Genomic DNA, 22,917 nt, shown 5'->3' with positions numbered 1-22,917 from the left:
CATTCCTGGCCTGGCATGTGCCTGATAACTGTTTGTTAGATTGTCTGGCCTGGCCCTCCCTAGCAACTTGATTAGCCTAGCTCAATCAAATAAAATTATAAAGTACTTAGCGCCAGGTAGCGTGTTCAGTCGCGTCCAGGTGTCCATTTTCTACGCCTGGCAGCAGCCTAGGGCCTAATCGGCAGACAAAACTAGGGCATAGCTCAATCGAGAAAACACTCCAAGCGCAGGCTAGCCCGGCCAAGCACAAATCAACGCAAATTCAGGCCCATGCCAGGCGCTAGTTTTCCCCAGGTACGAAGAGCCCAGGTCACCAACCAAACTACTCTTTGCTCAAAAAAAGAACCAACCAAACTACTAGTCCATAGTGCCCTCTATACCCCCTTCTTACCTACTGTCTCTGTGTGTGTGTGTGTGTGGGGGGGGGGGGGGGGGGGGGGGGGGTTAGAGGAACCTGTAAAGATTCTAGGGATATGAATGCTTTATGGGAATATGTTAGTCTGTTTTGTCTATTTTTTACGATTTTAGAGGGTGGGAGGATTTTAAAGAATCTATTAGAGTTGTTCTTATCTCGAAAAAATAAGAGTCTGCATAAGACATACATACATACATATGTATATACATCTGATCTCAGAGATTTGTTCATCTTGATTTGACTCCTTTCATCTGCCTTCTGCGCCAATACTGTCTATATATGTGTCTGTATAATTAGCTAGCTCACTTCCACGCGAATTCGCACCTCGTGCTTCCCAACCTGCACGCTGTCCAGCCCATTACCTGCCGCGCTCCCGTTTCCGTTCGCCGCCTCTCTGCTTTGCTTGCGCTGCTCTTGTGTTTCCTTCCCTTTCCCCCAGAGGAATGCATACAGCCCGATGATGATCAGCAGCGCTCCCAGCAAGCTGGAAGCACAAGCAGGTTATCACTGTTAGCAGCTTGCCGGATTCGCTACAGTAAATGCATTGCATACAACCATCCCATGTCTGAAGATGCACATGACAGAAATCCATTCTCACCTCCCCACAGAGACATCTGTGCCAAGCAGCACCGAATCGAGGACCGTGGTGATTATCAGTGACAGCGAGTTGAACATGGAAGGATATATTGGCCCGCGACGAGACACGGCCCACGAGATCAAGCAAAAGGTGATGCCAGTGTTGAACACCCCCTGAATAACGCATGTGCAAAGTAGTCAGACCGTGCAAGCTGTAGCATATCCATGGAAGAGGCTTGATGAGCTCAAGGATGGTCACATCAAATTGCTACTGGCCACTTAATTACCGAGTAAACGACGGTGAGCAGCTGCAGATTCCAATTGAGCGCCCATGCCATTGGACGCCTGTCGAGCATGACCCCGATCACCACCGCTTGCACGGTCCCCGACACACACGCCAGCATTGTCGAGAAGTACTTGGACGGAAACTCCTTGGACACTCGAACCTGCGCAATTTAGTTCATTTGAATTGGAAATTTAACGAAACTCTTGGGAAGGTACAATTAATTGTATCATCACAATTCACAAGTGTATTATTGCTGCGACATGAATGAAGAATCTGTATGATACTATGCTAGTTGAACCTGTATGATGAACCAGAAGGCGTAGCTGAGGCAGCTGCCGGCTAAGAACAGTGTGCCGATGAGCATGTTGTGGTGGTCAGGGACAGAGGATGCCGCACCAACCGACTGCAGCTGCGGTTTCAGCAGGTGGGTAGGCCAGAGATGCAGCAGCTTGCCTTTGTACATGCTGATCACCATGGTCCCCCCCACGCAAATCGCCGCACCGATGACCTTCATCTTGCCTGGGCATGTGGCAATCTTCAGCCGCTCTACTCTGAATAAGTTTGTAGACCAGCATTTTCAGACTGTCAGATCAATGAAGCCAGATCCATTCCCAACATTACATGGCCTAATGGTCATACAGGTCAGTAGTCAGCACATGTGTCTATGCAATAAAGTTAGGTTCATGATGGCCTTATTTGTGCACCTGTGATGTAAATAACTACTCCATCCGTTTTGAAATAGAGTTAGGCAATGCAGATTAATAGACAATGTATGTAACTTACCGGAGTATTATAGCAATGATAAAGGTGACAACGGGGATCACATTAAGGAAATTGACAGTGTAGGCCGCATTGGTGGCGCGCAGGCCGTAGTAGTGCAGTCCCATTGCTAGCACAATTCTGATGTCAAATTGCCAAACGAAATTAGAATGCTGGACGTACGATATATATACAGGGTTGTTCAAAGTAAGGGACAAGTACTGACCCAAACAAAGCGTTGATGGAGATCCAGCCCCATACCTTCAAGTTCACCTTTTTCATCATCTCCCTGCATTCATCAGTCATGGTAAGTGTAAAATTCGTGGAGAAAATTCCGTATGTCAAAACAACTTGAATATAACGAAGATACGGTTTAAGAAATTTGTATGTTCGGTTCGAGCATGTTTCATTTCAAGTGTAACTTTTAAGAAATTGTGCTGTGATACGAGATTACTTTGTTGTATTCCTGAAGAAAATTTGACCTGCCGATCGTCACAAAGGAAGCACCAATGAAGTGGAATGTGACTGATGCCCAACAAGAAAGTTCGACCTGATGCATACTATTTCCTGTATGGGTGATAGATCAGCAGCAACGTTTTACAGTTATACATCAACAACAAGGCCGATTGATGTATCTAACTTACATATATAGAACGGAAAGGAAAGCACCTATTTTCATGTTTGTCCACCTCATGTCTTACTAAACCGAGACGATGCTGAAATTGCGTGATACTAGCTGTGCACGTACTTAACAAACTTGCTCAATTTTTTTTTCGAAACACATGGAAATGTCATGATTCGTTGAAATGTCTCTATCATTCTTCTAACACTTAACACACATGGATATACGATTTCTTTCTATTTCTCGTGAGTTTTCTTTCCTCGAAATGTAAGACAAGAGTTCTGATAAGTACAAAGTTTTGGTGCTTCTTTTCACAATCAAACTTTCTACTTGACCATCAGTATGTTTAGAACTGCCTATGTGGGTGAAATGAAGCCCGTAGAACCAACTTTGTTGTTGTTTAAAACTAGAAACCACAGTATACTTGCATTAGCATATATAATATAAAGTTAGTAAAATAAATTTCACTGTTTGTTCATAGCATGTGGGAAAACAATGGCGGTGCAGTTTTCTGTTTATTTTGAGATTTATTAAATCATTTCTAATACTATAATCTAGTGTAGTGTTCTGCTACGACTAGTCAACAAAATTTTAAATATTAGTATGTATACTTCTTAGTCGACTGTGTTAACGAATCTCTTAGTCGATGGACGGTGATATAAAAAAATCTAGGACTTCACACAAGGGACAAAGATAGAATAAAAGACAAATACTTCAGTGAACATGAACAAAACTAAAAAACTGCTAAGAGGTTGCAGCACTTTGTTTGCTAAAAACTGAACACAGTTTTGGATCCGAACACCATCAAGCTTTGTGCTATGTAAGCAACTTGAGTCAACTCAAATTTATGTAATTGTCAGGCTATTTCTCGGTCAAACAAAACAGAGTGGGATACTATCCTACAGTCTATAAGACATGAAGAAAAGAAGAGACGCTCTCTGAAAAAAAAAACAGAACAAATACCTAGCTAAGGAAGCGACAGGGCCAGAGTATGTACCTCTCAAAGTAGAAGGCGAAGGGTGCAACGGTGATGGCACCGATGAGGTTGCGGTAGGCGAGGAGGACAAAAGGCGCCATACCGACGTTGAAGGCAAGCTTGGACAGGATGAGGGCTCCCATGGTGAAGGCCTGCACCAGCACCATGCTCACCGGGAGCAACAGCCCCTCCGCCAGCAGCACCTTCTTCTTCTTGTCCACAGCGGCGACATCCATGTTGATTGATGTTCCCCTGCAGCTTGATCAATCGTACTGAGGTTGAAGATGCTTTCACAGCAGAAAGTGAGCAAACTGATCTATGTAGAGTAAATGCACTAAGCAATACCAGCTACAGCTATCCAAATGGGGATGCATATATACATGAAAAACTGGGCTATATATATACTTAAGGCTCTTGCTTTCTGCCACATGTTTGGCGCCAAATCTCAATGCAAGAAACCCAGAAGTTGGAAAGAAACAAAAGCTAGCTATGTTGGCTTGACGTGGGACAGATGCCTGCGATGGCCTCGGGCTGCGACCACTGCAGCGCACATCCACACCAGTGCGTCCTTGTATAATATGCATGCCGTGTGTGCAATTAGTCTTCTTGACTGAACGAGACTAACTTAACCGCGTCTTGACGGTCTTCTATGTTAAAAAAACTGGCCATCATTTCAAAATGCCGAGGTTCTGGTTGGTCGCGAGTCGCGACCAATGTTTCCCAAACCAAGACAGTTCAGTTCTCACTTGGTTTGCGGCTGAAATTGCGAAAACACTATAAGTGTGATCCTATTAATTTAGCTTACTCCAGAGGTTTATGGAAATTCTTGTACTACTTAATTGGTGATGCGGAGGGAACAATTGGGCGAAAGAAATACTACCAGACTGCCTTGAATCATGCCCTCCCATCCCTAACGCATGTTGATACCCACCTCGGTACGTAAGAGAAACTTCTGAAGTTTCTTTTGAAAGTGTACCGCCGCTTAACTAAAACCTGATGATCCGAGGCCAAACTTATCCTCGATATGTAATGCAGTAATAAATAAATTGATGTATTTGTTACTGTAGGAAGATACTCAATAATAAACCGAATGCGGATAATTTAATTTCAATCTTGTCTAGCAGAGATTATTGGTGATGATTAAAATTTGTAGGTTTAGGTGCAAATTCTAACAGACTAGGTCCTGGTCCTGTTAGCGAGTCTGATTAAAATTCAAATTTGTAGGTGCGCACAGACAGCAGATGGATCCGTCAGTGTGTAAGCAAACGTCGAGCTACTTGATTATATATAGCGACAAAGAAGTCATTTCGCATCACCAGCCAACCTGCTGATCCATCCTAGGTAGCAGTATCTATTTTCCCACGTTTGCCTCAGTTTCACGTGTGGACGTGCCTAATTTGTGAGCCTGTCTCCATCCCAGCTTAAATACAGACGTTGAAGAGGTATGGTACACCCGATTGCAGTTACCAACTGATTTGACGAGGCATAGCACCAAGCATACTTTCGTTTCCTACGCAGACAAGACAAACCAATGAGGGAAGTTTTTTGGCCGGCCATCTCGAGCGAAGAAGCAGGAGCCGTCTCAGAAATCCCAATCCCTCGTATGATGATAATTCACATAAGTAAGGTCGACACCATGCCAAATTAGGCGTATACATAAATAACTTTGCGTCTTCTTCCAACAAATAATATCGATACGGGAACATAAGGCCTACACTTAGTTTACTTGATCATTGATGATCTACTTGTTCTTATATATTGTTTCGGTTATCAATAATCAAGACACAATTGCAATAATCGAAGTTAGTAGTGCTGTAAATGATAGCTTAGATTTACAATTTCTTAATGTGTTGAATGGTGAAGAGAGGATGTGGTTGGATAGGGAATTTACTACGGAGGAGATTAGACAGGTTTTGACAATAAGGCACCTGGTCCAGATGGTCTTCCTATTGTTTTACGAAAGTTCTGGCCTCTATTATGTGATGACTTACTCTTCATTTCCTTAATATTATCATGCTAGGCTGGACTTAGGTAGGTTTATTGGGGTGTTAATCTTATTATTGCCTAGTGTGTGGGGGCAGATAAAATAAACAATATAGACATATTTTTCTGTTAAATTCATGTTTAAAATCTATACGACTAATAGTAGAGCAATGTCTGTTAACAAAACGTTCATTGTCTTAATTCCCAAGGTTAAACCCCCGAAATTCCTTACTCACTTTCGGCCAATAAGCTTGTGCAATGTGATCTACAAAATTTTACCCTAAGTGCTCGCCAACCGTCTCAAGCAGATCATCCCGGAAGTGATCTCTGATGAGCAATCAACATTTGTTCCTGAAAGGCTCATTACTGATAATATTATAAAGCATACCAGTATTTGCACTTTATGAATAAGAAAGAGAAGCAAGGATAATTTTCAATGTGGTTTAAAGTTAGATATGATGAAGGCTTATGACAGAGTTGAGCGGAGGTATTTAGAGGCTACAATGCAAAAGTTAGGGTTTGTGCCAAGATGGGTGGCGTCAGTAATGAGATGTGTTTCCACCATGACCTTTTCAATGCTCTTCATATGTGGCACCTGCTTTGGAATTCAAACCATCTAAGGGAATCCATCAGGGTGATCCTATTTCACCATATTTGTTTCTCTTAGCACACGGGCTTATCATGTGTATTGAGAGCGGGCAGTGCTGATGATATATTGTTGCTGGAGTAAATGTCGCGCCCACGTCTCCGCAAGTGAACCACTTGTTATTGCAGATAATTGTATCATAATTTTCATGGCAAATGTGGCACGATCTACTAAGGTTCATAAATGCAGTAAAGAGTATTATGATGCTTCTGGACAAAGAGTTAACTTGGATAAGTCATCGGTATTTTTTGGCAAGGGATGCCCGGAAGATAGAAGAAGAGAGAATAAGGTTGTGCTAAAAGTACAAAATGAGACCCCGAATGAGTGGTACCATGGACTATCTTCTGATGTAGGGAGACAAAAGCATGGCGTTTTCCAGTATTTGAAGGACCTTATATGGAAAAGGATACACGGTTGGATGGGAAGGTGTTTGTCCCGGGGAGGAAAATACATTCTCATTAAGGTGTGACCCAAGCAATTCCGACATACTCAATGACTTGTTTTCTCAAATTGAAGTGTATACTATTTTTTAGCACCTCTTTGGTTTAAAAGTAAACTTCCATAGGAGTGAATAGGGCATGGTGGACCCCTCTACTTTGGACGAGGTTGCGTGCAGCGAAGGCCTAGCCGTAGCGGTGGATCTAAATGTTCAGAGAGATCATGTTTCTTCAGACTACTAGAAATTTATCACAAGCATTGGTACTCCCAGCTTGAGACCCCACATTGTGATCCTTAAGGAGATTTAGCACAGGTGAGTGCACCTTAAAGAGGTGTAGAGAACATAGCTTAGCAAAGGCATCATCATCTTTGAGTCCAGGGCGTTATTTATGGCTTGTTGAGCCCCGACTCCGAAGATAGCCGACCTCTCCTGAACTCCCTCCACTCGTGCCTCTCACACCCCCATGCAAATGACAATGACAACCGCGACATGTCAGCCTCTCGTGCTAGTCACAGTCCCCTGGCGCGCAGATGCCATCGGCCATGCCGCCACCCTCCAATGACGCACACACTCCTGCCACCTTCTAGTAGTGCGCTCACTTCCTCACTAGTGGTAGGAGCACCCCCCCCCCCCCCCCCGACACATCGAGCAACATGGTCGCCCAGGTCCGGTCTTGAAATTTCAAGGGTCCAGGTGAAACTAGAACTGAGGCCTCTTAATATTAACGTCAGAATTATAATTAGGAGTATTACATGTGCATGTGTGAGCACGCATGCCACCAAGCCCTTCATTACACGGTGATTTGATCTTGCTTGTATCTTGATGCACGGTCTAAGGGCATCTCCAACGGGCTCCCCCACTTCTCCCCATATGTCTGTACTAAACCGTCCGGACCAAAAATGCCATCCAAACAGGCTCCTACCACCAATATTACTGTCTGAGGTGTCCAATATCCCCCGGTGTGGCCCCGAGTAGAGGGGAGGAGTAGGAGAGTTTGGATAGACCGCAATGTCGGCCCAATAATCGCCCTTTTTATCCGGGCCCCTCTCTCGCACTCTCCACTCTCCGCCACTCACCCAAATCACCCAAACCCTAGCAACCGATAGGTACATGAGCAAGCTTCCAAGGCCGAGGCGCTCCTCCGCGAGCATGCCACCGCAGCCCAGGACAGGTGCTGCGACGACTAGGACAACGGTTGGAGCGACGTTGACGACGGTGGTGGCCCGACAACGTTTAAGATTCGCCTATAGTTTGTTAGGTAAATTTAGAGTAGTTTTAGTTCAAGTTTTATGTAAATTTGAACTATATTTGATGTTTATGCATGCGTGAACTATGTTAGTTTGAATGTCTGGACAACTCAATAAATTTGAGGTTTATCGTTGGGTACCAACATTCCTAGCGGATGTCCGCGGACACGTCCGACAAGTAGGGGTTTCCCTTTGCAGTTTGCCATTGGAGATCCCCTACTATGTTCATCTAACAATATTCAGAGCAATGATACATAAATGTCTCTTTATTTCTAATATAATTTTGATTATAACAATACGCTATAAACTAAAGTAAGGCCTCTTATTTGTAATAAGTTTTGCATTACAAAAAGTTGTATAAAGTATTTTTTTATTCAATCATGTTCATCGAAAGATATATGGACGTTCCGGCCAAGAAATTAAAATAAGAATAGAATTTGCAGATCCTATCTTTCAAGCATGCTAGGAATGGGCAGGTGTGCACTGTGATAGAAAACATATCTTCCATGTTTTAACTGAAAAGGAAATTCTCTTGCAAATGCATTTATCACATATTAGGCAGCCCTACTAGTGGCCGGTGATAATCTGAAAAGATCCCCTCCGTAGCCATCGGATGGGGTAGCAAATAGCCATTTGATCTCTGCAACAGTAGCCTTGTTGTGCTCTCAAAAACAAGAACTGTGTTGCGACTGCAACATTGACCATGTTACAACCCCGGACAAACCATCCTCTTTGCAACATGACCCATGTTGCAATCCCGAGGGAGAACCAGGGGACGGCGCAATGGCGTGTCACGACGGGGTTGTCCCTTGCAACAACCAACGCTGTGGCGCACGACTGCAATGGCAAGCGCGGTGCTTGGTTTGCGCCCTTTTGTTGAACAGCGCTTGGAGATAGTGCATAGAACTTAAGCGAGCTCTCGTTGAGCGCATCCATGATGGAGAGGGCGGGTGAAGACGAGAGGTGGAAGAGCAAAGTGGGTCTCACTTGTCGCTCAGAGAAAAACAAAACAAGTGGCTCTTGTGATCCCATATAGAAGATAAAGAAGACAAGAAAAAAAATGGTGGACACTGAGTAGGCCTGATACATGTAGGGCTGCAAACGAGTCAATCTCGAGCGAGTTGGAGTTGGCTCATCTCAACTCATATGAAAATACGAGCGAGCTCAAACTGAGTGAAGCTCATGATCGACCTGCAGAACATGACTCATGCTCAGCTTGTAACAATCTCGAGTCGATCTCGAGCTAGTTTCGAGCTAAATGAGATGGAAAAAATTATAAATCTATGGATAAAAACAAAAAAAATTAAGGTGAATATACTGGGAACCTTTGCCAAAAATATAGGATATTTAACACATAGTCGACCATGTGCCATAATTATGCCTCAATCCTCTCTGCACTTAGTTAAATTTTCATGTTCGTTGGTAAATAAAAAAGTCTGTCTAGGACACATCTAGATGTGACATAGTTATGTCATATCTAACCTGATGTCCACTATGTTTGTAGTCTATTTTTTATTCCAGCTTTTTGTTTGTTCCTTGTTGCTCCGTTATTTGTGGGAGTTTAGATGTGACATCCTTAGAAAACATCTAGACGTGAATTAGGCAAACTGTAAATAAAATAAGAAAAATATGGACAACATATATGGTAATAAATTATTATATTTTCATTTAATATATGACATGATCATTTAATATAATGATATTCTGTTGAGCTATCGAGCTAAAATTGAGCGAGCCAACATTGGCTCAGGAACGGCTAGTTTCTTGGTCGAGCTACATAAAGTGTTCAAACTCAGCTCATTTCTTTTCGAGTCGATCGAGAGTCGAGTCAAAAAACAAGTCGATGTCGAGCGGCTCACGAGCCTCGAGCTTTTCTTGCAGCCCTAGATACACGTATTGAGTATGGAGGGACCAGAACACCTTCCATATATTAGGCCTCGTGTTTGCAATTTGGTCCATGCCGCGAGCCGATGCCGCTCTGTCAGACGGCCGCAGAGGCGGCCCACGTGTACCCAATTACCCAGAATAAATCGATCTGTATCCATGTTTCGTTCACTGAACTACTCCGTAAAACTGAGGCGAAGGCCGAGGGGACATCAGTAAGAAGAATTTGAGAAACGAAACCAACAAATAAGCATGCGATGAGACGAGATGGGGAGGGAAGATCACACGTACTTACGCCAGTTAAACGGCGGCGAGGTTGTTGGTCAGCACTCAGCAGGCACCTCCTCCGCACGACCGCTGGCATGCATCCGCGTGACGATCTTGTGATGGGGAGCAAAACGACTTTGCCTAGGGAACGACGCCGAGCAAGTCACCGTCCGTCGTTCGTTCCTGCACGTGGCGGCGATCAGAAGACGAGAGTCGCGAGGCGAGAGCGAGAAAGCGTTGCAAAGTCGGGCCAGTCTGTTGGCGGCAGCAGGCCTAACTCCCTGGCCCGATACGAATAGCAGGCTGTGCAGCGGCATACCTGGGCTAGCGGCAAGACATCTAACACATAATTGCTTCACGATTCGTGCGGTTACAGGCCCACTTTATTTTCTTTTGAAGGGAGAGGCCCACTTTATTTGTATTGCTTTTTGTATTCCCCAGCCCACCTATTGTATATGATTTTAAATCAAACCAACGCAGGCCCCACTGTGTCACGTGACACATGTGTGGTAGGCAATCCAAACTATTAAAAAAACGCAGGCCCCACTGCTAACATGTTTTTTCCCGCTAGTTAAAAAAAAACATGTTTTTCCCGTTGGCCCACCCACACACATTCCTCTATCCTCCACATGCATGCATGGCACGAATATGACACATCCACTCTCTCTCCTCTCTCACCCAACAAATCTATGTTTTTATCCCAGCTTAGAAAATTTAAATCGTTCATATATTTTTAACCATAATAACTTTTTATATATTTAAACTCCTGGCATCAAGACCTTTAAAACAAGACTAATCTTGGATGCGTTTCAAAGATGTTTAAATTTAATTAACGTTTCAATCCACGTATTTCACTCAATCTATTTCAATGTATGAAACTGCTTATTTGTGAAGCGTAAATATCATATTCATAAAATACAACAAAAAAATGAAACATGTGAAATCAATAAAAGAGAAATATATTTCACTCATTGTAAGAAAATTGATTATACTTAAAATGAGTGAAATTGTTTCTCTTACCTAAGTAAAATTGGTTTTCTGTAATCATATTTTTGTGAATTATAACCGTAACAAAAATAGTCTGTATCAACTCTTTTAAATGACCAGTGTCACAAATTTGAAATAATAAGTTTCACACCCATTTTTTGTAATTTCAAAAAAGTGATTCGTATATTTCACAACAAATGCTGTTTTGGAAAAGATGGACGGGTCCTTTGAAAAAAAATTGAAATGGATCTTTTGAAATAAGTGAAATCAGTTATATTTCACAAACAACAATTTCAAAAAATGCATGAAATTAGTTCCTGAAATGAGCGAAATTAGCTTTTGATTAATTGAAACTTGATTTTAATTGAAATGAGTGATATCCTTTTTCTTTGAAATGAGTGAAACCAGTTCTTTGAAATGACTGAAATTTGTGTTTTGAAAAGAGTGACACCAGTTCTTTGAAATGACTTAAAGGTGGAGGAAGAGGCGGCATCGGCAATGCTTGAGGTGGGGCAAAGGTGGAGGACACATACGACCTAGTGGCGCTAGCAAGCGAGGAGCAGACGACACTCGTCATCGCCTTCTGTCGCGCCAAGTGGTAGATATCATTTGGACCTCAGTTTTGCTCCAATAATTATGGTTTTGTGCGAAGGTAGACAACAGAAGATATTTATATCAGATATCTTTTGTCGTCATCTCAATTGTTCTCCAATAATTATATGGTTTGGGTGTGATCTCAGTGCGTGGATCAGTGACTAATCAATAGGGCTGCTAAGATCTCATGTCCCAATTAAGCATATTTTTGGGGCTACTGTAGAATTGTTTGATTCCTTTATCAACAAAATATTGTAAGGATGGTCTCTGTTTGATATACTATGTATTAATCTATGGATCTTCGTGTGCTAAATTTGGAGGTGTTCATTGGCAGTTGATAAATTCTCCTTCTTACATTAGCTTCAGCCACTAGTTAGTTACTAATGTTGTATTGTTTGTTCCTTAAATAATCAATATCTATTTTGTGAATTCATGTTTATCATGGCTTGATTTCAGTGCTATTGAATCAACTGATCTATAGGAAGTATATCTATGAAAATAATGAGAGGTGGTGCCATTGCATGACATGCCAAATGATAAAATTTGATTAACCGAGGCAACCGATCAATATCTCCAATTGCCTTTTGGGTATTGTGTTTGTCTCACATATCCATTTTCCATTTTGTTCTTCACATGTTCCATCATACCTTTGAGGGCTGGGTTGTCCAACATATGCATATATTTTCCATTATGTTGTTCACAAGTTCCAGCGCAGCCATGTCCTTCTAAATGCAGATACTGAACGATATGCTTAGTGCCACAACAAGTTGTGTTGTTGGCTGTAGGATCTTTGTTGTATGTGGTTCACTATCTCCATATATTATTCTGAACACCAATTATTTTTGGGCTATTATCTCCCTGTACCGTGTTGCTAAGATAGCTGCAGGCATTGACTATACCATGGCACAAGGGTAATAATTTTTTTCTTAGTGGTAGTAAATATATATAATATGCTCAAATAAAGTTGATGATGTGTTATAGTCACTAAGAAAAAATTGGCATACAACACCATCTTTCCAAAGTAAAATAGTATAGTCACTAAGATTTTTTTTGCATACAACACCATCTTTTCAAATGAATCTGAAGATGTGCAGTTTCTTTCTCTCTAGTAATTACTCCCTCCGTTTTTATTTACTCTGCATATTAGAGTTGACTGAAGTCAAACTTCGTAAAGTTTGACTAAGTTTATAGAAAACAATATAAACACTTACCATAACAAATCTATATGATGTTAAAGTACATTCAATAATAAATATAATGATATTGATTTGTTATTGTATATGTTAATATTTTTTGTATATATACTTGGTCAAAGTTTACAAAGCTTGACTTTGACCAAAGCTAATATGCGGACTAAATAAAAACGAAGGGAGTACTTGTTTTCCATGTGTTTAGCTAATGTCGTGGCTACTTTTTTAAGTGGAGCAGTCATCCTAAGGTTGCTTCAGTGCTCCTCTTATTAGCAGAACACGAGCCAACCATATACACAAAGAACAAAGGCCTACGCAACAGAGGAACAAAGAAACTGAAACAAACCGCAAACACTCTGTAACACAAGAATGAACCATAGCACCATCGCAATCATAACACCCCAAATCCACAAAATCAAAATGGAAACACGTCGCCCAAAACCCACCGAGCAAATTAGGCCATCAACATCATATCTCAGAAGTCAGGATGATAGGACCCCTGCTCCTGGCCTATCCCCAAAGCGAAACTAAGAAAATGATTGCGATAGAAGGGAAAACAAAGGATGGTCGATGTACTAATTGAAATGCAGTAACATGGCATGAAGCAGTTCCTGCACGTACTGGTTGGACTGGCAAGAGATTTTGGTGGCCTAGTTGATGTGGACCACAACCTTGGGTTCCATTACGCCGACAATGAACTTTTTCTTCTTCCCCTCCTTCATCTTTGGCAAGTTGAACTCGAGGAGGTTCCCCAACTCATTTGGCATGGTACCTATACCGCCAAAATTAGCACCCATGAGGCCATGACATCATTCATTTGTCATGGCGGCATTACACAGGTTCGAAGTGTCGATGGCGGAAAGAAGGGAGTAAACCTAGCGAGCTTGACGGCCTTGCTGAAACAATTGAGGTCCAATGTGGAGGAGCGGGCAGCTTCTACGCTGTGTCCAATCTCATTGATGCAATAGTCGTGGAAGAGCGAGTACCTAGACACGGACTCAAAGAAGACGAGAGGTTTGGGGAGGGAAGCCACAACACCAACAAGAGAAAGATAGAGCTGGGTGCAGCGACACAACCATCATCCGACGCCATAGCCTTCGGTCGCACTAACAGAAGTAGCGACACATACATCAGATCGGGCTAGGTGTAACAAGCGTCTTCACTAGGGAGCTTAGAAATTGTAGAGATTTATACTCAAAAGCACGTGCATTCACCAAAGGGATCCACCAAGCTGATGACCTAGTCGAACTGTATAGCGCAATTGATTGTGAGAGCTTCAAACTTAGGGAGCATAGTGAATTAAAGAATTATGATGCATCATATTTTTCATATATGTTGAACTATCTTGCATTTTGCAGAGGAGGCAGCGGTCCTTTTGTTGGAAAGTGCGAGGCTACGTGAGTTCTGGTGAAAAGTGCGAGGAGGCCGCCGCCACTAACCAAAGCATCTGAATTGCTGTACAATGTTTCCTGCTATGCTCTACTTAGGCAATACTCCCTCCGTTCCAAAATACAACCACTAAAGTTAGTACAAAGTTAGCATAAAGTTGGGTCATCTATTTTTTTAGAACGGAGGGAGTACATAATAGCACCTTCTTCGAGTACAATGTTTTCCTTAATTTGTTCTCACCTTATCATGGACAATGGTCTTAACGTGGTTGTATTTTTCTTGCATATGTATGTATCCATTTTACACATTGGAGTTCCAAATTATTTTTCATATTTACTTAAATGATTTGTCATCTTGCAAAAGTAATATCAGGGCTGTTTGGTTGGAGGCCTGAGCATCATGTCTCAGAAAAAATAGTGCCTGACTGCTCCCTGAGTTTATGGACAAATCGGCCTGGTCAGGCTAGTCCGGCATAAACGTGTTTGGTTCATGGTCGGCTGACATCCTATTTTTGATTGTTTAAATATTGTTGAAGGCTCTTAAGCACTCCAGGCATCGGCTGGCGCGCGTACATGTCAGGCAGGAAAAAGGTCGCCTGAGACAGGCTAAGCACAGTGCCTGAGCTAAGCATCATATTTTCTTCTATATTTTATATCCAGGGAGTACATGTCAGGCATGCATCTCCTCTCTCAAGCACGGAACCAAACAAACATCAGGCATACTCGAGAGACAATCCAGCCAGACACGTAGCGCTGTGGACACCAACCAAACAGCCTCTATATATTGAACAAATGAACCGACATCGGCGCGTGGCAATGCGCACCATCATGTTCTAGTAAACCCATACACGGTGCCGGAGAACCACACCAGCGATTAGCGAGAAGTTAACATCACTATTCACTAGCATTAAATCAAGCCCATTTCCACATGTTGATTCAGCTGCTTTTCTGGTAACTACACGTCAGATAATGCAATCTTACTCGATCAACTTATATTAGTGAAAAAAAACTTGCTCGTTTCCACAACCCCAAACAAGCAAATTTATCAGGAAGAGAATCAGATCAAGACTCGTGACAAACAAACACAATGGCATCTCCGATCCTATCATCAGAAGATAAATTCGGATGCCGGCCAGAGAGAACAGAAATACCTAAACGCAGAGAGAACGAAATCCAAATCCTCTCATGGTAAGAGTATATTATAACTTAAATCATTGGGGAGAGACGATACACACGAACCTTTGCGGCGCGATTGCAAGAGCAACTCCGACCGTACAAGATCGCAGGAACCGAATGACGAGGAAGCAGGAATCCACGAACCCGATGGCACAGGATCACCCGAACGCGATGGGGAGCCTCCCCTTTCCCTCTCGATGGCTCGAACGATCAGATCCCCGATCACCACGATCAGTCTCATAGATGAACGATCAGCTACGTCACAGGAAATCGGGAGAAGAGATTCCTCCTGCCATCGTTGCTCAGCTCCCTCACTGTCTCCCCGTGGAATCCACGGGGATGAAGGGAGGAGAAAGGTGATGTTAAAACGGTGTCCATGTTCTTAGGATGGAGTCAAGTGTGTGCTTGCATGTAGGAGAGTTAGTTTAGTCTTCTTCACGAGGGAGCCAGGAGAGTTAGTTTAGTGAGGCAGTGAGTGTACGCTAGTAGAAGGCCCGTGCATGTGGTTGCATGTTGAGTTCAGTCAGTCAGTGTGCGCCTATGCGGGTGGTCGCGCGCGTTGAGTTTCTCGTGGGATATGGAGTGCTTCTTTTCCACTAGAGCCGGTGCTTACTCGGCACTTGTATTTTTACCTACCGTAACTTCTAGAAGGTCAAGGGGACGGCGAAGAGCCTCGCTAGAAAAAAATATGTTTGTGAAAAGATCTCAGGGAAAAGATCTCCCCGGCTTTCTAGGAACCCTTCTACATGAAGCGCGCATGGGGTATATACGGAGGTGTGGTTGTTTCAAACAACCCCAGCATCTTCGGGCCTTCGTTTGTCCCCGGAGAGGCGGACAGCAGCGGGTCGAGCCCCATTTGTTCGCCGGGGCAACGGCGCCTCTCATTTCTCCCTCCTTTTTTTTTGTGATCGCTCTCATTTCTCCCTCCGCCATTTATCTGCCCCAAGATTTTGCCATTTATAATTTTTCAACTGATTTTTTTTGCGAGGTTAAAGAGAGTTTTATTTCATATACAATCTCAAGACACCAAGTCCTCACAACACTAAGTGTTCGAGTTCAACCATACCGCAGTACTAGTCTCGGTACCTACTAATCTTAAGTGGAACAAACTCTCTATTAACCATAAGAGCTTTGGTCTCAGCATCTAAATGACCATAGGCCGATCTAGACAAAGTGTTTCCCCTAAGAATGGCCAGGGAATTTGAATTTTGAAGTATCTGATTGGACAATGACAGGCTTGTCCGAGTGTTGGATGGCCAACGCCATACCTTGCATCAACACATGGATCTCCGCTTCTAAGGTGTCATTACAGTTGAAGATGTATCTGTAGGCCGCGAAGATCACCGTACCATTCTCCCTCCAAAGTACCATCCCAGTGGATGCACATCCGTCCTGAATCGAGAAGGATCCGTCCACAGAAAGCGCCACCCATCCTGCTGGTGACGGAGGCCAAAGCTTAGCGGGAGTGTGGTTAGTATTGTTCATATGAGCTTGGCTGTGCACATCATTCACCATCTTCTCCTTTATAATCTCCTCCATGCTATACTTCTTGACAAGATTCAATGATTTATATAGTTGTCCAGGTAATCAACTGTTGAGTGCACTGTGCACTCACCCTTCCCGTGCATACTGTGCATTCAATCGATTTTCCTGAAACAAGAATGATATAGATTGAACATAGAAAAAAAATAGGACTCCCTCCATCCCAAAAAAGTGTCGTGGTTTTAATTTAAATTTGGATTTATTTGAACTAAAACCACAACACTTTTTGGGAGGGAGGGAGTACAAGTTAAAAAGTACATGCTTCAACCATAATCATTATTCGTCCCCGTTAGTGTTTCTCTTTCCCTCTTTTTGTCTACAGTGGCTAAGACACTCATCCCCACAAAGATTCATCGGCGAACCCATGGGTCCACCTCCCCTCCGCCCGCCGCTCAGGCGGGCGATTGCGGAGAGGGGGATCCCGGTGCCTCGGCTCCGCTAGCAGTTTAGGTTAGGTTTTTTCTTCTCGCAGGGGCGACATTTCGATGGATGGTGGCGCTTCATCATCAAGTTCGTCTTCTGGCTAATCCTCCTCGAGTACGTCCACAAAGATGGAGTCGACAGAACTCCTTTGTAGATTCCTGCCCCCTGGAGGGTCGAAGTCAGGGTTTCTTGTCGTGCGTGCCCGCCGGTGAGATTTGGTGTCAAGCACTTCAGATCGATTTAAGGGTTCAATGACGATGACTGTGGATTTGAGGCGCCGATCCTTAATGGCACATGCACATAGACTTCTTTGTGTTTGACAAGGTCAAGTTGGTTCCGGTGGGGGAGCGCCAATAATGTTGTGTCTGCGACTTGTTCTGGCGGCGGTAGTGGTCGTTCAGTGGTGTAGGGTCTTCGGTATAATTTTTATTATATTTAGGGTCCTTTGTACTTCTTACTTATGACCCTTTATAATAGATATGGGGTTCTATTTCGTAAAAAAACATAAATATTATTTAGAGTACATAGTTCAAACATAAAATTTAAATGACATCACGAATTTACTGGTTTCCAAAATGAGTCAACACATGCTCCACAAGATTGTTGAATTGTTGTACATGTGCATGGTGATCTCGAAGTTGCCAATGTATTTCCAGGAAATTGCTTTTCTTAACGTTAAAGCATACTACAAGGAAAGGGTTAGAACTCATCTTATCTCTACACACAAGAAGAAATTGCATATTCAATTCACTCAAGTGCCACTCATTAACATTCGAAAGTCACCATACAAGAAAAACCTACGGTAGGCCATAGGTGCATATCACATGATCTGATATGATCTTTCACACTAACAATTAATGTATGATACTCTTATTACAAAAGTAGTGGTCTCACTAACTAAGTTTACTCTGAATTTGGACTAATCCCATGGATTATATGATTGTTGTCTCTATTCCATTCTTTTCTTATTGTCAATCTTGTGTTTCTTTCTTGCCATCTCATCACTGAATGCTTCAAGCTCCCCTTCTACTTACTTGAGGTGTCTTTATTTGAAAACCGTAAAGGGATTAGAGATGAGAATTAGAGAGGGGAGAATTAGTGTAATGTTGTGTGCATATTGTTGACCCTTGAGGGCGAGTACACACACACACCACATTATGACAATTCTCTCCTTCCTAATCCTTTTACATGGTATTAGAGTATCCATTGGCTTTTACCTTTGGTTTCCCTTCTGTCGACCGTCCACGATGCTCCTATTGTATGCAATGTTACGACTATGACTACGCCGAGGGGAGGGGGTGTTAGAGTATATAGTCATATATCTGTATTTGGTAGAATAGAATTTTTAATTCATATCCTACCTTATCTCTAGGAGAGCTTTCTTGCCTTCAAGCTTGTACTCTTTATAAACCCCTCGAGAGGCTCAATACAACACACACTGCATTACGCCAATTCTCTCCCCTCTAATCCTCTTACAAAAACCACATCATATATTGATTCAAATAATGAATTACAACCATGCATACAAGATTCAACACAGAGGTCGGAACATCACCCTCTAACAACCCATCTGCCCTATTATTAAGACACAACCTTGTGAGTCACCTTTTTTTTTCAAAAACTCGCGAGCCACCTTGTTATTTACCATATTAATGTTAGCAATAAAGCTATGAGGAATAAGCTCAAGAAAATCCAAAGATTCTCTCTTCAAATCCACTAGTCCGACGTATCGAGGAAATCATCAGATAAATAGTTTTTCACAAGTTAGTCAGAGTCCACCATTCAAGTCTAGTTCAACGCGACCACCACATAGAGTCCAACAATGCATGCTCATAGCTTGGCTTCTCATAGAGGACCACTCCATCATGATATTGAAGGAAATATGCCCTAGAGGCAATAATAAAGTTGTTATTTAAATTTCCTTATATCATGATAAATGTTTATTGTTCATGCTAGAATTGTATTAACCGGAAACTTAGTACATGTGTGAATACATAGACAAACAGAGTGTCACTAGTATGCCTCTACTTGACTAGCTCGTTGAATCAAAGATGGTTAAGTTTCCTAGCCATAGACATGAGTTGTCATTTGATTAACGGGATCACATCATTAGAGAATGATGTGATTGACTTGGCCCATTCCGTTAGCTTATCACTTGATCGTTTAGTATGTTGCTATTGCTTTCTTCATGACTTATACATGTTCCTATGACTATGAGATTATGAAACTCCCGAATACCGGAGGAACACTTTGTGTGCTACCAAACGTCACAACGTAACTGGGTGATTATAAAGGTGCTCTACAGGTGTCTCCGATGGTACTTGTTGAGTTTGCATAGATCGAGATTAGGATTTGTCACTCCGATTGTCGGAGAGGTATCTCTGGGCCCTCTCGGTAATGCACATCACTATAAGCCTTGCTAGCAATGTAACTAATGAGTTAGTTGCGGGATGATGCATTACGGAACGAGTAAAGAGACTTGCCGGTAACAAGATTGAACTAGGTATTGAGATACTGACGATCGAATCTAGGGCAAGTAACATACCGATGACAAAGGGAACAACGTATGTTGTTATGCGGTTTGACCGATAAAGATCTTCATAGAATATGTGGGAGCCAATATGAACATCCAGGTTCCGCTATTGGTTATTGACCGGAGACATGTCTCGGTCATGTCTACATAGTTCTCGAACCCGTAGGGTCCGCACGCTTAACGTTCGGTATTATGAGTCTATATGTTTTGATGTACCGAAGATAGTTCGGAGTCCCGGATGTGATCAGGGACATGACGAGGAGTCTCGAAATGGTCGAGACATAAAGATTGATATATTGGACGACTATATTTGGACACCGGAAGTGTTCCGGGGGTCACCGGATAATTGTCGGAGTGCGGGGGGGTTATCGGAACCCCCGGGAGAACTAATGGGCCATCACGGGCCTTGTGTGTGTGAGAGAGGAGGGAACCATGGGCTGGCCGCCCCCCTTGGGAGTCTGAATTGGACAAGGAGGGGGGGGGCGCCCCCTCTTTCCTCCCTCCCTCTATCCCTCTCCTTCCTTCCCCGTTCCCCCTTCCTAGTTGGACTAGGAAAGGGGGAGTCCTACTCCTACTAGGAGGAGGACTCCCCCTCTCCTTGGCGCGCCCCAAGGGCCGGCCGGCCTCCCCCTTGGTCCTTTACATACGGGGACAGGGGGGCACCCTAGAACACACAACAAACATTGTTCTTAGCCGTGTGCGGTGCCCCCTCCACCATAATCCACCTCAGTCATATCGTTGCAGTGCTTAGGCGAAGCCCTGCGCCGGTAGCTTCATCATCACCGTCATCACGCCGTCGTGCTGACGAAGCTCTTCCCCGACACTCTGCTGGATCGTGAGTTCGTGGGACGTCACCGAGCCGAACGTGTGCAGATCGCGGAGGTGCCGTACTTTCGGTGCTAGGATCGGTCGATCGTGAAGACGTACGACTACATCAACCGCGTTGTCATAACGCTTCCGCTTACGGTCTACGAGGGTACGTAGACAACACTCTCCCCTCTCGTTGCTATGCATCACCATGATCTTGCGTGTGCGTAGGATTTTTTTTGAAATTACTACGTTCCCCAATAGTGGCATCTGAGCCAGGTTTATGCGTAGATGTTATATGCACGAGTAGAACACAAGTGAGTTGTGGGCGATAATAGTCATACTGCTTACTAGCATGTCATACTTTGATTCGGCGGTATTGTTGGATGAAGTGGCCCGGACCGACATTACGCGTACGCTTACGCGAGACTGGTTCCACCGACATGCTTCCACACAGGTGGCTGGCGGGTGTGTAACACCCTGAGGATCATGCTACAGTAACTCTCTGTGATTAAGCTAATCATGTTGCTAAACAGGGCATGATCACATTTGGAATCACATTTCTTTCCAAACTCCTAATTCAAACTTCAATTAAAATCAAAGTGGCAAATAAAAGTTTTCAAAAATTAAAAAAAAAATGTTCGGTGGGTGCCAAATAATACACTGATAATTATGGTGGAGAAAACACATTTTTATAAAATACCTAAATACTTTTAAATGAAATAAAACAGAAAAGAAAATAAATAAATAAAAAGAGAATACAACAGAAAACAGAACAGGCAAAGAAAAAAAAAGAGAAGGCCCTTCCCCCCCGCTGGACCCCTGGCCCGACTGGGCCGACCCCCGGCCCAGCCCACCTCTCCCGCTCGCCCCCTTCCCTGTTCCCCCGACCGGGGTCGGAACAGGGGCAGTCCCCGCCGCACCACCTCGCCGGCGACGGGGAGGATAAGGGCGCCAGCACCCCCGCCTCCTCGGGCCTCTCTCCCACTCGCCCCGCTCTCCTCTCGGCCTCTGTGCCTCCCTCTCCCCCCCAGATCCGCGCCGCTCCTCCCTTCCCCACGCCCGACGCGGTCGCCGCCGTTCACCGTCGTTCCCGCGGCCACCGGGCCCCAATCGCCACTTCGCCGTGTCGTACGCCGTCGCCGCCCTCGACTACACCACCTCCACCTCTCCGTTGGAGCTCCGAGCCACTGCAACGGCCTCCCCGAGCTCGTCTTCCCCGCACGGCCGCCGTCGATCGCCGCCCCGTTTCGCCGCCTCGAGCCTCCCCGAGCACGCCGCCGTCCCCCTACAGCCTCGCCGTGAGCCTCTCCCCCTCCTCCCCTGTCCTTTCTCTCTCGCGCGCCCCCTAGCGGCTTCCCCACGCGCGCCCGAACGCCGCGCCGCGGAGCTCGTCGCCGGCGGGTCTCCGGTGACCATTTGGTCATGGGCGTATGCCCGTTAGCTCGACCGCACCGTGTAGCACCCGCCTAGCTAGCTAGTTCGGCCGCTCGCGCGCCCTAACGCCGCACCCGCCCCAACCCGAAGTACCTCGCCGCCGGCGAGCTCGTAGCGCTCGCCCCCGCCCGTTCCAGCCGCTCCGGCCACCACCGTTGGACGCGCGGCGCCGAGCCGATTCGAACGCGCCCAGCCACGACCCCGCAGACCCCCTGTGCGCGAAACCCGCGCCCCTCCCGAGCCGCGCCGCCGCGTTTGGCTCGTCGGAGTTGCTCCGGCGCCGGCCGCCGACGTGGCTGGCCTGGGGCCACCCCAGGGCCACTGCCAGTGGGCCCCGTGGGTCCCAGTTGACTGGGTTGACCCAGTCAACTGCTGACTGGGCAGGCCCAGCCACTGACATGCGGGCCCCGCCGCAAAATTAAAAAAAAGAGAAAAGGAAAAATGTATTATAAATAAAAATAATTAGATTAACTAATCACTCACTGACATATGGGGCCCACCCCTCTAATTAGACTGTTAGTTTAGTTTAAATTAATATTAGACTAACAGAGGCTGACATGTGGGTCCCACTGGACCCACCTGTCTGGTTTGACTGGTCAGCCGACCTGTTGACCTGCTGACGTCAGCATTGCCTCATGCTGACGTCATAATTCATTTTTGCTTAATTTAAATAATTCCAGAAATTCAAATAAACTTTGAAAATTCATATCTTTTAAACCGTAACTCGGATGAAAATGTTT

At 44.3% G+C, this 22,917-nt stretch overlaps 1 protein-coding gene across 4 annotated transcripts; it reads right to left on the bottom strand.

Annotated features, from left to right (window-relative positions):
* Positions 1-540: 540 nt before the first annotated feature.
* On the bottom strand, positions 541-15,779 carry LOC123079550 (WAT1-related protein At1g09380). Of its 4 annotated transcripts, XM_044502333.1 has the most exons (9): positions 15,499-15,779; positions 10,125-10,283; positions 3,656-3,886; positions 2,263-2,325; positions 2,061-2,177; positions 1,576-1,828; positions 1,279-1,437; positions 1,014-1,165; positions 541-899 (listed from the first exon to the last, which is right to left on the bottom strand). In XM_044502333.1, the coding sequence occupies exons 3-9, from the start codon at positions 3,868-3,870 to the stop codon at positions 713-715; spliced, it is 1,146 nt and encodes a 381-aa protein (XP_044358268.1). In that variant the 5' UTR covers positions 3,871-3,886; positions 10,125-10,283; positions 15,499-15,779; the 3' UTR covers positions 541-712. The 4 variants fall into 4 exon arrangements, with proteins under 4 accessions (XP_044358268.1, XP_044358269.1, XP_044358266.1 ...); XM_044502334.1 differs by lacking the exon at positions 10,125-10,283; XM_044502331.1 differs by lacking the exons at positions 10,125-10,283; positions 15,499-15,779 and adding an exon at positions 3,980-4,459.
* Positions 15,780-22,917: the final 7,138 nt, after the last annotated feature.

The sequence above is a fragment of the Triticum aestivum genome, chromosome 3D (assembly GCF_018294505.1).
Source record: "Triticum aestivum cultivar Chinese Spring chromosome 3D, IWGSC CS RefSeq v2.1, whole genome shotgun sequence".
Classification (NCBI taxonomy): domain Eukaryota; kingdom Viridiplantae; phylum Streptophyta; class Magnoliopsida; order Poales; family Poaceae; genus Triticum; species Triticum aestivum.
The sequence above is the reverse complement of the archived record's forward strand: the minus strand, read 5'-3'. Positions and strand labels throughout refer to the sequence as shown.

Bases quoted from the DNA above. Each gene is read 5' to 3' on its own strand.
- LOC123079550 (XM_044502331.1), bottom strand. From the start codon at position 4,218: ATGCATATTATACAAGGACGCACTGGTGTGGATGTGCGCTGCAGTGGT. The intron at 3,887-3,979 runs GTATTGCTTAGT...ATCAAGCTGCAG, and splicing joins CATTTGGATAGCTGTAGCTG to GGGAACATCAATCAACATGG. The intron at 2,178-2,262 runs GTCAGTACTTGT...ATTTGACATCAG, and splicing joins TCCATCAACGCTTTGTTTGG to AATTGTGCTAGCAATGGGAC.